This window comes from Haliotis cracherodii, unplaced genomic scaffold (genome assembly GCF_022045235.1).
Source record: "Haliotis cracherodii isolate W230 unplaced genomic scaffold, xgHalCrac1.p SCAF_14, whole genome shotgun sequence".
Lineage (NCBI taxonomy): Eukaryota > Metazoa > Mollusca > Gastropoda > Lepetellida > Haliotidae > Haliotis > Haliotis cracherodii.
The window spans coordinates 13,445,055-13,458,422 of NW_027266269.1; the positions used below are offsets into that span (position 1 = coordinate 13,445,055).

The 13,368-nt window shown below is 41.5% G+C and overlaps 1 protein-coding gene across 1 annotated transcript in view; it reads left to right on the top strand.

Annotated features, from left to right (window-relative positions):
- Positions 1-325: 325 nt before the first annotated feature.
- The window catches only part of LOC139461013 (atrial natriuretic peptide receptor 1-like), a 206,362-nt gene continuing 193,319 nt past the window's right edge, over positions 326-13,368 (top strand). Inside the window, exon 1 of the mRNA XM_071242484.1 lies at positions 326-576. Within this exon, the coding sequence (XP_071098585.1) occupies positions 546-576 (31 nt within the window). The 5' untranslated portion in view covers positions 326-545. The remainder of the gene's footprint in view (positions 577-13,368) is intronic.

The window sequence follows — 13,368 nt, forward strand, 5'->3', positions numbered from 1 at the left end:
TTTCAATATCACGAGTTGCTCCAGCGTTAGAAATTGTCGTCAACAGCGAACTTATAAAACACCAAGTTCTACCATTTCATAAGATAGGCATCAGTTATGCTGATTCCCAGTGCTCAATTTCACATGGAATGAACGAAGCTATCAACGTGTTCGTCGATGGCCACGTGGATGTATATTTTGGCCCATGTTGTGATTACGCGGCCGCTCCCGTTGCTAGGCAACTACGATACTGGAACATCCCTATGGTAACCGCAGGGGCAATGGCGCGAGATTTCGCCCTATCCAAACTGTTTCAGTTTCCTTTGATGACGCGAGTTGGGCCGAATTTTAACTCATTGGTCAGTTTTATCATTTCAATTTTACAAAAGTTTGACTGGAGCAGGGTCAAGCTAGTGTATGACCCTTTAGGTCAAGCTCACGTGGTGGACAAATTCTGTCACATAGCAACAGACGGTGTCCACTACGGACTTCGGACGCAGAAGGTGATCAAAGACTTCAAGCAAGAATACTTCAAGTTTGATTCAATCAAGGACATTTTGAACAAAATGGCGGTAGAGGTCGGCAATGAGTTTTCAAGTAAGTTGTGTTGTTGCTACAAAGGATGTCAGACATTGTTTATCTTTGTTGATGTAGTTATTCGGGCATAACGCAACATATTCGACAGACAATGTATACATTTTGCAACACAGTAATCTTCATTATACACTTACATTTGCCCCTATTTGTTTTATATGATGTATACCCTGGACACAGGAGCTCTCGCCCGGAAGAGATGTCTCATCTGTGTCTTCGTATCGGTACTCTCCGTCGAAACAATGTTTATTTTGATTTGTCGGCTTTTTATAGCGTCATATTTCCCAAACTATATCGATGGAAGCAAATTGGTCTAGTGCTACATAATACACCGGATACTCGAGATGGAACACGAGAGATTTATACTGATTACATAACAAAATGAACACACATGTTCAGAGTCTCGATGGTCTGCCACCACTGGTCAAGCCAACCTTGCTTTGGCCAGTCATGGAGATGAGAGACTTCCAATTAAACGTCAGTGTTGAACAGTTATCCCATGAAGCAAAACATTGTACATACGAGTGTCACATATCAATATAGGTTGTTTACTTGTGTGTTCTGCAGCTGAATGTAATTACGTGTGTTGCCAGTGTAGTGGTGGTGTTTCTTTCTTTGTCAAACAGTCTGGAATGACGTGCCCATATTCCCAAGGGACGTAACTGTAAGCTGGAAATACCCCACTCGTTGTTGAGGACAACTCTGCCACATCACTTTCGAGTTGACAGATGATCAGTAAAGCTCCATGTCGCCTTAAGATAAAACATTGGTTCCCATGTTGATATACAGCAGAGAAATGTCAGCATCGCTTATATTTCAATACCATATGGACATATTCTGAAATCACATCCTGCATTTATTTTTTGACGAAACCCATTTTGTATCCTTTACAAAGTTGCCCTACTAAATACGTGAAACGCCATCGATTACGTAATGACGTGCTTTATAACTGTTCAACAATAATATGTCTTTGACAACCCTTCTAACCGTTTTCTCTCCATCCCTGGGTTAGTGGAGGTGACTCAGTACTCGTCCATTTGTGCCAACCTTGTCGTAAGGGGCGACTAACGGGATCGGGTGATCAGGCTCCCTGACTTGGTTGATACATGTCATCGTGTTCTAATTGCATAGATCGGTGCTAATGATCACTGGATATTATTATTATTATTATTATTATTATTATTATTATTTACAGATTATAATATTAAATGCAGCAAAGAGGGTTAGGGTGATCCTGGTTAGGCTCATCATCAGCTCAGGGCCCTTACCCCCTCTACACGCAGCCCAGACAGCGAATGGGACTTCTCACAAGAAGCGTTGCCTAGTCAAACCCACCCAGAACCTTTCGGAGAATGTGAAGGCTCCCGACACTGCAGCCTTCTGCATTACCCAGATAGTCAGAAGGGCTGTATTCCTGGTAGCACACCCGGGTACTCTCCCAATGTCAGCCAAGAGATTGGGTGGTACCAAACCTAAGGCGCCGTAACGATGGGGAGTCGGACAACTTGGTACTTGGGATGCAAGCGTGACATTTCGAAAGCGAGGTCCGCATATTTGCCATGTTTTTCCTCAATCTTATCAATCACATTATTGTCAAAGGGGACAGAAAATTCAATGATATTGACAGAAAATGCAATGATATAAATGATTTCATTGGATTTATCAAAAAGGACAAGATCAGGTTTGTTGGCCTGGATACGCCTGAGGCTGTAAATGGGCCTATTCCAAAGAATTTTGTATTTATCATTTTCAATGACGCCCTCTACATATTCCGGGTCGTACCATGGGTGGACTTCTGTGTCAAAACCACAAGCATGGCGAAGGCAGTAATAAAATGATCAAGCCACCCCATCATGTCGTTTGAGATACTGTGTTTGTGCCAAAGCTGGGCATCCACTGATAATGTGTTGGACTGTCTCATTATATTCATTACATAATCTATATTTCATATTTACATTTTGATGCAAAATCACACATTGACGGTTTCAAGTGGGAAGTGACTGGTCCTGAGCAGCCAACAGAAAGCCTTCTGTTTCACTTTCTAGGCTGCACGACTTCATCCAAGCGAAAGACTCTGCAGGATTGTTGATTTTCTCAACACACTGGACATAAAGTCGATGCAGTGGTCGTTCAGATAGCTTCTCCTAAAGGACTGGCACTTCGCTTTGTTGACACTCATTTCTGTACCGTCCAGCAGTACAGAACTATCAACAACATCAGCACCGACATTGTGATTATGTCCCACATCCTAAGCTCGTTTTAGAAAACAGTGGAATGCCTTGTTTTCATCATGAGTCTTGACATGCTTTGCAAGAGGATCATCAGACAAGTAAATGTGTGCAAATGTGCACAAAACAATTATATCATGAAGAGCATCCACATTAATCAAACCACGTCCTTCCATTATTATTATTATTATTATCATTACAACCGTACTTATTCTGGTTCTAGTATCTGTTCAAATGCGGTTTATTTGTCCCCGACCAATGGATCTGTTTTCTTTCAAGTGGGACACTAACGGGACACGATCGCAGTACTTGGTGCTTGCGAGCCTGGCACTTTTGACCGCTCGCCCTATACTGACACGTGAAGGAAAAAGTCATTAGTACCCACGTGGTGATGATACAGGTGGTAGGATACTAAATCCGTACGTCCCACGTGTGTCGTACAAATTTGACCCCGTTTTCATTGGAAAACCCTGACCTCTGTCACACCGGAACTACTTTTTCATTCGCTTTTACAAAAGGCAGAACTGAAGTAATCTCTTGAAAGCGAGAGACATTTACACAGACTTTATTACACCAAACAAGCATCACAAACAAGTGACACGAATCGCTTTGCATTTTATATTATGCGTGGTGGAATGAAGTCAGTTTTAACTACCTGGACAGATATCTAGACTTACGTTTGATGCTCCGGTTGTGCCATCAGTTCATCGAAGCGTATTTGGTATTTTTGCTTCCGAAGGTGTTTGTTTATGAAAGAACTACACGACTGCACGACCAGATCACTCAAAGTGAACAGTTCCAATACAAAATTCGAAAATTCCGTGGAAGTGTGCTGACTTCTGTTTCTGTGGCCCCAAACATCCCAAATGTGAATAATAACATTCCCTTTTGACCTCTAACGTAAAACGCTGCCATGTTTACTCACACAACAGCAGGAACATGTTGTTAACGCGTTTCCATAGAAATGACAACAATGCCCATATTTGGGCATATTCCAAACCAGATTTACAACCGGTTTCAGTTTGGTATGTTAACGAATGCAAGTTGTTATGTATTTACACTTACATACATATTTAACGTGGGTAATAAATAAAATACCACACTCATTCTAGCTCGGTCAGATACATGTACCATAGAAAATCCACTCGTTTCGTAAAAATGGTATCTAACGAAAATGAGTGTAGTATTCCATATATTTACTTATATATTCCAATAAATATGCTTTCATTTTATTATGTTCATTAAGATTGACGTTTCTATAGTATTAAACAGCGATCAAGGAGAGTTATTGTTGATTCCTTTGGTCAACGTAATCAATAAATATACCAGTATCGCTGATATAGTATGGCGTTTGTGAATTAAAATTAAAATCTCCGTCACAACGGGGAGCACTCTCAAACATTGCGGTCGATTAACGTGCATTTTAAATGTTTTGTTTTTCCTTCAGTTAGGACTTTATTGTCGTCATTGCCTGATTCTGAAGAACGGGAATGGCGCACGAGACCTTCAAGAGTTACCTCCCTTGGATACAAACATTGTCCCAAGGATGTATGTTATCTGAGAGCCGCGTGTTGTGTCCGATTATCCAGTCATGTCGATTGTCTGGATGTTAAGTACTTTATCGGCATTACTACAGGTAGTCCAACTGAGTTGCTAGACGATGTGTACTTGATAGTTGTGGGCCGTAAAACCAGGCGGCTGTTTCAAGTGATTGTGATGAACTACTTAAAATGATCCAAATAAAATGTCATAGAAATCATAAGGAAGAGATTATATGGAAGTCAACTTCTTTGTTATGAGGAACACAACGTTTCGGAGTATATACTTACTCCTTCATCAGGTGAATGAATGCCATGAGGCAGAGAGCATATATATGTACATGTAGGGACAACAAATTTAATAAGATAACAGAAGGTGGAAAATAACAAAGGGTGAAGCTAACAAAGGAAGCCAACAGTTGATTGGCGGTGATAAGCAATACACAATGGAAGCCAACACTTAAGTAATCAGAGCTATGTAATTGGTAATGGACACTGGGAAAATAGGTGTGCGTGTGTGTGTGTGTGTGTGGGGGGGGGGGGGGGGGGGGGGGGGGGGGGTAATTACCACTGATAGGTGTAAAAATGGATAGCATGGATTTAGCTCTGATTAGTGTTGGCTTCCAATACAATGCGTGAAGCCTATTTCTTGGGTCCCCCAAGGACGCGGCGTAAAAACATGAACTACGTTTTCGTGGTATGCTCCGGAAACGAAATACGGAATTTCTGACCAAACAAGAGCGAAATATGATTGTCGGTCGGTTCACGTTGTTTGTTTGTTGTTTAACGCCGCACTGTGCAATATTCCAGCTATATGACGGCCGTCTGTAAATAATCGAGTTTGGACAAGACAATCCAGTGATCGACATCTACCTACGCATATGGGATACGATGACAAGTATATGCCAAGTCAGCGAGCCTGACCACCCGATCCCGTTCGTCGCCTCTTACAAGCATTGTTTGCTGAAGACCTATATATGTATATATATGTATACACACACACACACTCACACACACACATATAGTGAAAAGTTCCATCCGTCTTGTACAATGGTAACTTCCGTCTTGTACAATGGTAACTTCAGACATTGTAAGGACCCGATCCTCGTTATTGAGGCACTACAAGAAGCATGTGGATGTATATATAACATAATTCAGACAATAAATGTGACCACTAACACAGTAAACTTCACCGAGGTAGTTATAATGGTGACACAAGTGCAGGTCAACGACCAACATTCCCCGCCGGCTGCCCCAGTAGTTCTGATGTGGCATGGTTACAGATTTTACGAGCGCTTCTGTAATTTCGGTAAACCCCCGTGTACAGAATTCGCTTATATGATTCTAACAATTGGTTTTCGAGGAACGTTTGTCCCAGCACTTATTTTAAAGATTTTTCTCTTTAAAACTTCAGTTGGTGGAAAATGGCTTTTGTTTTAGTAAAATTATATTTTACAGTAATCTTTAAACAGTATGTCCGGAAAGGTGACAAGGAAAGACATTCGCTTCATGGATTATGCTGATATGTTTGTATTCCGCAAATGAAATATTTTCAGTCCACGTTTAACGATTTGCGATTTAAACAGTTCCAAATGTTTGAAAGTGGGTAAGCGTTATATATCTTAACAGAATTGTGATGAGATGTGTTGGGAAACACGAGAAAAAGATTATAATAGCATTTTGTGCCATCGGAAACGACTTCGCCTGCTCCAAGGACGGATAGATAATACATTTCAAGCAGATCAACTCGTGGGTTTGAGTTCACTCACATACGTACAGGACTGTTTAAAAATCGTGTTAGCTTACAGAGACTTGTCAGGATTCGAATATTGAAACATGGTGTGTTTATTCGTGACCTCGTTTAGGTTATAGGCCCAGGTTACAAAGGTCATCACCTTGAGTGAGGGAAAATAGTATTGTTACAGAGTTTACCTCATGGAGAATGTCCAGAAAAAAATGGATTCTGCTGTTGTGTTCACCAATTCCATATGGATAACAAAATGCAAGACGTCGGCAGTGTGTCTAACCAACGAACTGCCAACGCCAATGTATTGAGTGTGTCTCCGGCTTCCTTAAGACGTCGACGTAGCAATGGTCACAGGAAAGGACGAAAGCCAAATGATACCAGTGGAAGATATGCTTCCTCCTTCGGGAAGCTTTGGGCCTGCACAAAGTAAGAACAACACAATACTCTGTGTCATTGAAAGGGGCTTTAACGACTCCAGCAAACTTTGCTGATGGGTGGGTCTACTAGTAAGGGCCCACAGTGTCGATTAGAGAGTATAGTTCTTGATACTGCTTTGAAACCTTTGGCAAACCAGAAACAGACACCAGTAAATCAGACAAAGATCGCATGTTCTTGAATTTGAAGTAACCTTAAATTTAAGTAACATTTTCAGGCAAAATCAGTTTCACAAAATGAACTATTATGTTTCAAACTTCAGGAACCACCAACAATTTCAGTTTCATATACGAACACTGTATTATCCAGGTTGTTCAATCAGAGTAAAGTGTTGCAGAACGCGGACTTGGCAGCTCATGATGTAAGTCCCACTTCTTGTGGCTGCCAAGGCTCATCATACGGCAACCAACCTGTAGGTCATATAACCACAGGTGACTTCTCTATTGTTGACAATAACAACCTTCGTCAGTTATTCAAATATGGACCAAGATATCGTGAGCAGCCTCCTTCCAAATGGGATCACAACTTTAAAATCATTATGGATGTGTCGACGCATGTCCCGATAGAGAAGGAGAACATGTTAAAGAGGAAACGGAGGTGGAACAAACCCATTATGTCCCAGCCAGCTGTCGTCCAAAGTCTGGCTGCCCTACATGAAAAGTGTGTAGTTGTTCCCACTGACAAGGCCTCAAATAACATATCAACCATTTTTGGGTAGCATCACGACAGTAATTGTTGCATCAAAGAGCTTGGTACAATTGACATATCAAATAATGCCACATGTAAGGCCAGTGTGTTAACTGCACCAGTACAGTCAACTTTTGACATGACTCCAAAGTCTGATGACATGTCCACTTCCCTTTTGTACTGGATTCCAAAACTCCATAAAAATCCGTACTAAGAGAGATAGATATATTGCTGGGTACAAATCCATGTCCTGAAGATGTAAGCTTAATATTGAATACAATCCATGAATCCAATCCAAGGAATTTCTCTACATTCACAGAAAATATTTGAGAAAAGTGGAATCAATACCATGTGGGTTCCCCAAAAATAAAGGATCTGCTTAACATTTTGCAATCAGAAAAAGTGCAATTCTTTCAAAGCATTTGATTTTTCAAATTTGTACACCACACTATCCAACATGCCAAAATCCGTTACTTGATTCATAGGGCTTTAGGGGGTACGGCATTTCGGAAAGAAGGTTGTTTGTTTGTTGTTTAACGCCGCACGAAGCATTATTCCAACTATATATGACGGCGGTCTCTAAATAATGGACCAGACAGTCCGGTGATTGACATCATCAACATCAGCATCGATCCAAGTAATTGGGATACGATGACATGCATCGACCAAGTCAGCGAGCCTGACCATCCGATCCCGTTAGTCGCCTCTTACGACAATCATGCGTTGCTGAAGACCTATTCTACCCCGGATCTTCACGGGTACGGCGAGAAGTACGCATCCCCATGGGCACCAGTTGCGGTCCCCTACTTACTGGTCTGTTTCTTAACGCACATTTCTGCTCGTATTGGCAAAGTAAAAATGAACGTAATTTGGCCAAGAAGTTTAACTTAAGCTTCAGGTATGTGGATGATCTGATATCGCTCAATAACCATCAAACCGCCAATCCCTTCCATTGATTTACCCAGGCTAGACATAAAAGACACCAGTGAGGCGCATAAAGATTGAGACGTCAAAACACTCTCCACAAGACTGTATGACAAAAGGGATGCTTCCAAGTTTGCAATGGTCAATTTCCCCTTCATGTTGAGCATCATTCCTGCAGCTCCAGCCCTTGGTGTCTACATTTCCCTATTTTGACTTGTAGCATATGTTCCCATGTATTTTTAGCTGAACAGTTGACTTTCCTTTGCATGTGTTTGTGACGGGTGCCACCAGCGGGGCAGGATACGCTCACCAGGTATCATCACTAATTTATAGTAATCCATAAACATATGTTCATGATATAGTCGGAATCGTACAATCGTCTATTTTTGACAGATATTTCTTATAATATATGAATATGGAAAGGTTTTGTCGCTTTTATTTATTGATAAATATATTGTGAGTATTGATTACAGCTCTAGTTGACATGAGGAGATTGAATATTGCTGAGTGCGGCGTTAAACAACAAACAAACAAACACACCTACGAGCACTGGCACAGTTCCTGTGTCCACTCGTCACCGCTCGCATCTTTCCGTTCGTCAAGAGGGCGACAGACGATCGTCCCGGAACGCGACAGGGACGCGTGCTTAGGAAGCTCACCTCTAAACTTAATATTCTCATTTCCTCTGAAAGTGTGCTTGTTTTGCGTTTGAATTAGGATGAGATAGACAGGCTTTATAACCAATGTATTTATTCGAATATCAAACAAATATACAATTTACAATCAAAGAATGCCGAGCATAAATTTGTGTTCTGTTCAATTATATTTAGATCCGTTTCGTCTCAATCCCTATTCGAGATGTACAGAACAAACATCAAACCCTGATACAAATTTACTGATTCATTTCTTTAGGGTACACAAGTCATTTACAGTACGTCACTTGTTGATAATTGTCAGTTATTGTTAAATTGATCTGGTAATATTGTTACTTTTGTTGCCTTGGTGTGGTAATCAAATCTCACATGTACATCTTAAAAAACGACTGCCGTGGAGTTAAGTCTTTGAAGTTATTTTCGTTTGTTATTTGATGCCTAGCGCTTGTGATATGTTGTAAAGTAGTCTGTTTGTTTTCAATTTTCCCCATGAACAGACACATTCAAGAGGGGGGAACGTGATGTTAATTTAGTTTGTGGATGTCTCTTGACAACAGTTTGTTTTTGTATTTAAATTCTCGATTTGCCAATCTTAAAAATATTGTATTCCTTGTCAAAATAATAGCTTAGTTTTCAGATATAATATGTGATGACAGTTACACTTTTTTCAGGTACAGGTTGTATCTCTTCATTAAAAAACGTATTCATGGATGAGTCTTATTTATATCAACTTAGCGCATGTACAGCTATGTCTGTGACTGTGACTATGTACATTTAGACGTCGCAGCAAACGTGTAGACGTGTGAGAGGACACGACAGGGCTTATGCCATTTACACACTGGTATATGGTCTTATACAGAGGTTTGTACTGATCTGATCACATTCTTGCGTCTTTCCTCCGTCACATTGTCTATACCGACCTCACAATTGCATTAAGAGAATAAGGAATCTTGATTGAGGGTGGTTAGTAAAATGCCAGACTTTACCCTCTGCATCGATTCGGTTGGGTATTGTGTCTTGTGCTGAAGTCGAAGAAATATATTAAATAATGCGACGTGAACCTGCTCGGGACATATCAGTACTGACACAAATGGACCTGCTCAGAATAATCATGTGGTTCCACCTGATCATGACATCTTGTTTAGAAATACGTATACTGGAAAATCGTCTTGTTGTGTCAATAGTCTACCTATTTTATTTCAAGAAAGTGGTAAACGTCTAAGACCTGCATCACTCCGGGCTTTCCTCCCACATTAACCTGACACGCCGTGATGTAGCTGGAATTGTGTTCAAATCGGCGTAAAGTCAAACTCACTCCAGGTACGAAGGATACGTCGTCTAAATATTTCTTCAAATGAAACTGTATTTTCTTTGACATGTTGTAAATGGTCCAGAAAATTACGAGAACATTTTTTGACGAACTGTACCAATTATTTCCCGGCAAGTCACATTTGGAACAAGTCACATAAGAAAACTGTGCCTTGGATGGGGATATCCGTGTTTGGAATTAACACTCTGGTGAAATTAACGGCAAAATAGAGCCAAAAGTTAACTGAATTGACTGTCAGACCAATGAACTGAAGAGTCACTGAGTAAGAACAGTGTCTGCCTAAATAAAACTAATTGACTTCAAGCTGACATTAGCCACGTCGAGACTTCACCCAAACCATCGACCTGAATCAATACGTTTGTTTCGCAGTGATGTGTTTATCACAGCCCCAAGCCACATAAACACATTCCATGGTATTTTATTACTCGTTTGGTGCTGAGTATTCTCACATGTCTTATACCAAGCTGATCGTGATTAAGTTTATCTTGTCATAGTAAAAGTAAGGCCATTTTATCAATGCCGCAATCCAACTAACATACGACATCAATCTCTACCTACCCTGAGCGAGGACCTCGTGGAGCACAAACCGCCTTTACTTACTGGACAACGCATGACCACACTGGACCACACTTCCTTTATCTGACATCTGCCGCATGTGCAACCCAACATGAACACGATCTTTGGGAGGTTTCGCTTACTCATGCAAACATATTGTCAGTCATTGAAGCCGATTACAGACGGGGTTCATCATGGCGAGCGTTACTGAAGTTTGGTAGATTGCTTGGTTTGTTGTTAAACGCCGCACTCAGCAATATTTCAGCTATATGACATATGAATATGTTAAATATTCGAGTCTGGACCAGACAATCCAGTGATTGACATCATGAACATCGAACCACGCAATTGGGATCGATGACGTGTATCGACCAAGTCAGCGGGCCTGAGCACCCGATCCCGTTAGTCGCCTTTTACGACAAGCATAGTCGCTTTTACGGCAAGTATGGGTTGCTGAAGACCTATTCTACCCCGGATGTAAGTGAGTGAGGGGATATATAAACATTACATACGAGTAACACAGAGAATGAAATAAAAACTACTGTGTTTTGAAACTCGAGGTCGTCTCACTGTAGATTCGGTACCTTATGTTTTCCGAATTGGAACCGAGCCGTTTATATAAATAAATATAAGAGGTATATCGAGGGCATTTTAACCAATCAGAATCAAGCATTCTTCACTGTCATGACAGCAGTTACGGTGCCCCGGGCTTGGAGTTGGAAACGACTACAATGTGTATCTGTGTAGTTTTGTGAGTGTTGCCTGGTAGATATCCACTGTGTCATCGTGTCTCTACAGCTACGTATGGCGTATGGCGACGATTCACAGACTTTTACATAGTGTAGTGATGTACATGTAGTTGGAATATTACCGACTTTGGCGTCATACTTCTTTCATTCAGATTTGTAATCATCATAATTTAGTATGTCATGAAATGCAGGTGATGCACGGTACTGATAATACGCAAGATAGTACAACATGAGGCTTTGATGTAAAATATAAGGTTAAAATAGGGTTTGAACGTCGCATCCTAGGTTATCGCGGTTATATGCGACATGCATTCACCTGGGGTTGGGGTGGGGGTGGGGGGTGGGTGTGGGTGTACGTGTGAGTGTGTGTGTGTGTGTGTGTGTGTGAGTGTGTGTGTGTGTGTGAGTGTGTGTGTGTGTGTGTGTGTGTGTGTGTGTGTGTGTGTGTGTGTGTGTGTGTGTGTGTGTGTGTGTGTGTGTGTGTGTGTGTGTGTGTGTGTGTGTGTGTGTGTGAGTGTGTGTGTGTGTGTGTGTGTGGCTACATGTACTCGTCCGGACTAATCCGGTTTTATAATTCTAGCCCACTGAGAGACCATGCCGCAGTTTTACATGGATACCCACTTAGACACTGTATACTGACTTCGAACCGACCAGTCCTTTTGTATCCCCTTAAGGCCAAGCGCCAGTCAGGGTAACAAAAAGTACCATCTTAAGCGCCCGGGCAGACGCTCTGTACACTCACCATGGAGGCGTTCTACTTCCGACGTGTCAGTGAGTCAGTGAGAATGGTTTTATGGTTTTACACGACTTCAAGCAATATTCCAGCTACATTACAGGTAGAGTAAATACCACAATGGGCTACACTCATTGCACCCACGTGGGGAAGTAAACACTGGCCTTTGGCGCGACGGGTGAACAGTTTAACCACCAGGCTACAAAACCGCCCTGAATGTGATAGGATCCAGTGTTGAGTATACCACTTCTGGAAGCACTGTGACGTCGTCGGTAGCCCAATACTGGCAACTATAAGCTGCACCTGCGGACACCTATTGTTGAAAGAACAGTTAATGTAGATTATTACAAGACCCCTACAGCTAAGAAGTTATCCCACTTGACAACTCTGCCCTGAATGTCCACCCTATAGAACTATATCATCTTGCACAGAAGGGGAAATCTATCTCCAGTAATGACACATTTGTGATGGATACGGTTTGGGAAGGAGATTGCCAGCGGGTTTGCATGGAAATCAATATTTGGAACAAAAACGTTTTGTTGCTGTTGGTGGAATGATTTGTTCGAGAGCACTTGTTCTTAACACAAGCCGCTGTATCAGGGATAATTAGAAGATTGTATTAGGAAATGTGTCTTTTGACGCTTGGAACAAAGTGTCTAACCGGCGGAACCTTCGAACCCTTGTAACGCAAAGCACTGAGAATATACACTGAAAGGCAAAAGAAACGTCACTTCTGAAAATACTGATAAAACTTAACAGACACTGGCAGTTACATGTTCTGTGGTCAATAAACTCATTTATCGTTCTACTGCTTCTTTTTGTTGCCTTAAAGTCCATTTAACAATTGAGTTTAAAATGGAGTGCAAAATCGCGATAAAGTCTTGTCAAAAGCATGATGCACGTGTATATCGTGGAAGGTATGGGTGTAAAAGACACCCAAAACTGTTAAGCTGGCTTTCGTTATTTCGATTCATCAGCCATGCCAAGATTACAGGAAATGAGAGACAACAAGCGATCAGAAGACTGCAAGCAGGCCAGAGTGCACAGGTCGTTGCAAATGCATTCAGTGTCAACGTCAGAACGATATATCGTTTTCAACATCCCCACAACACCACCAACACCACCGACTACCAACCGCGTAGTCGTCGTCCTAGAATCACTACTCCCAGACAAGATCTGTTCATGATACGCCAACATCTGCAGAACCGATTCCGAA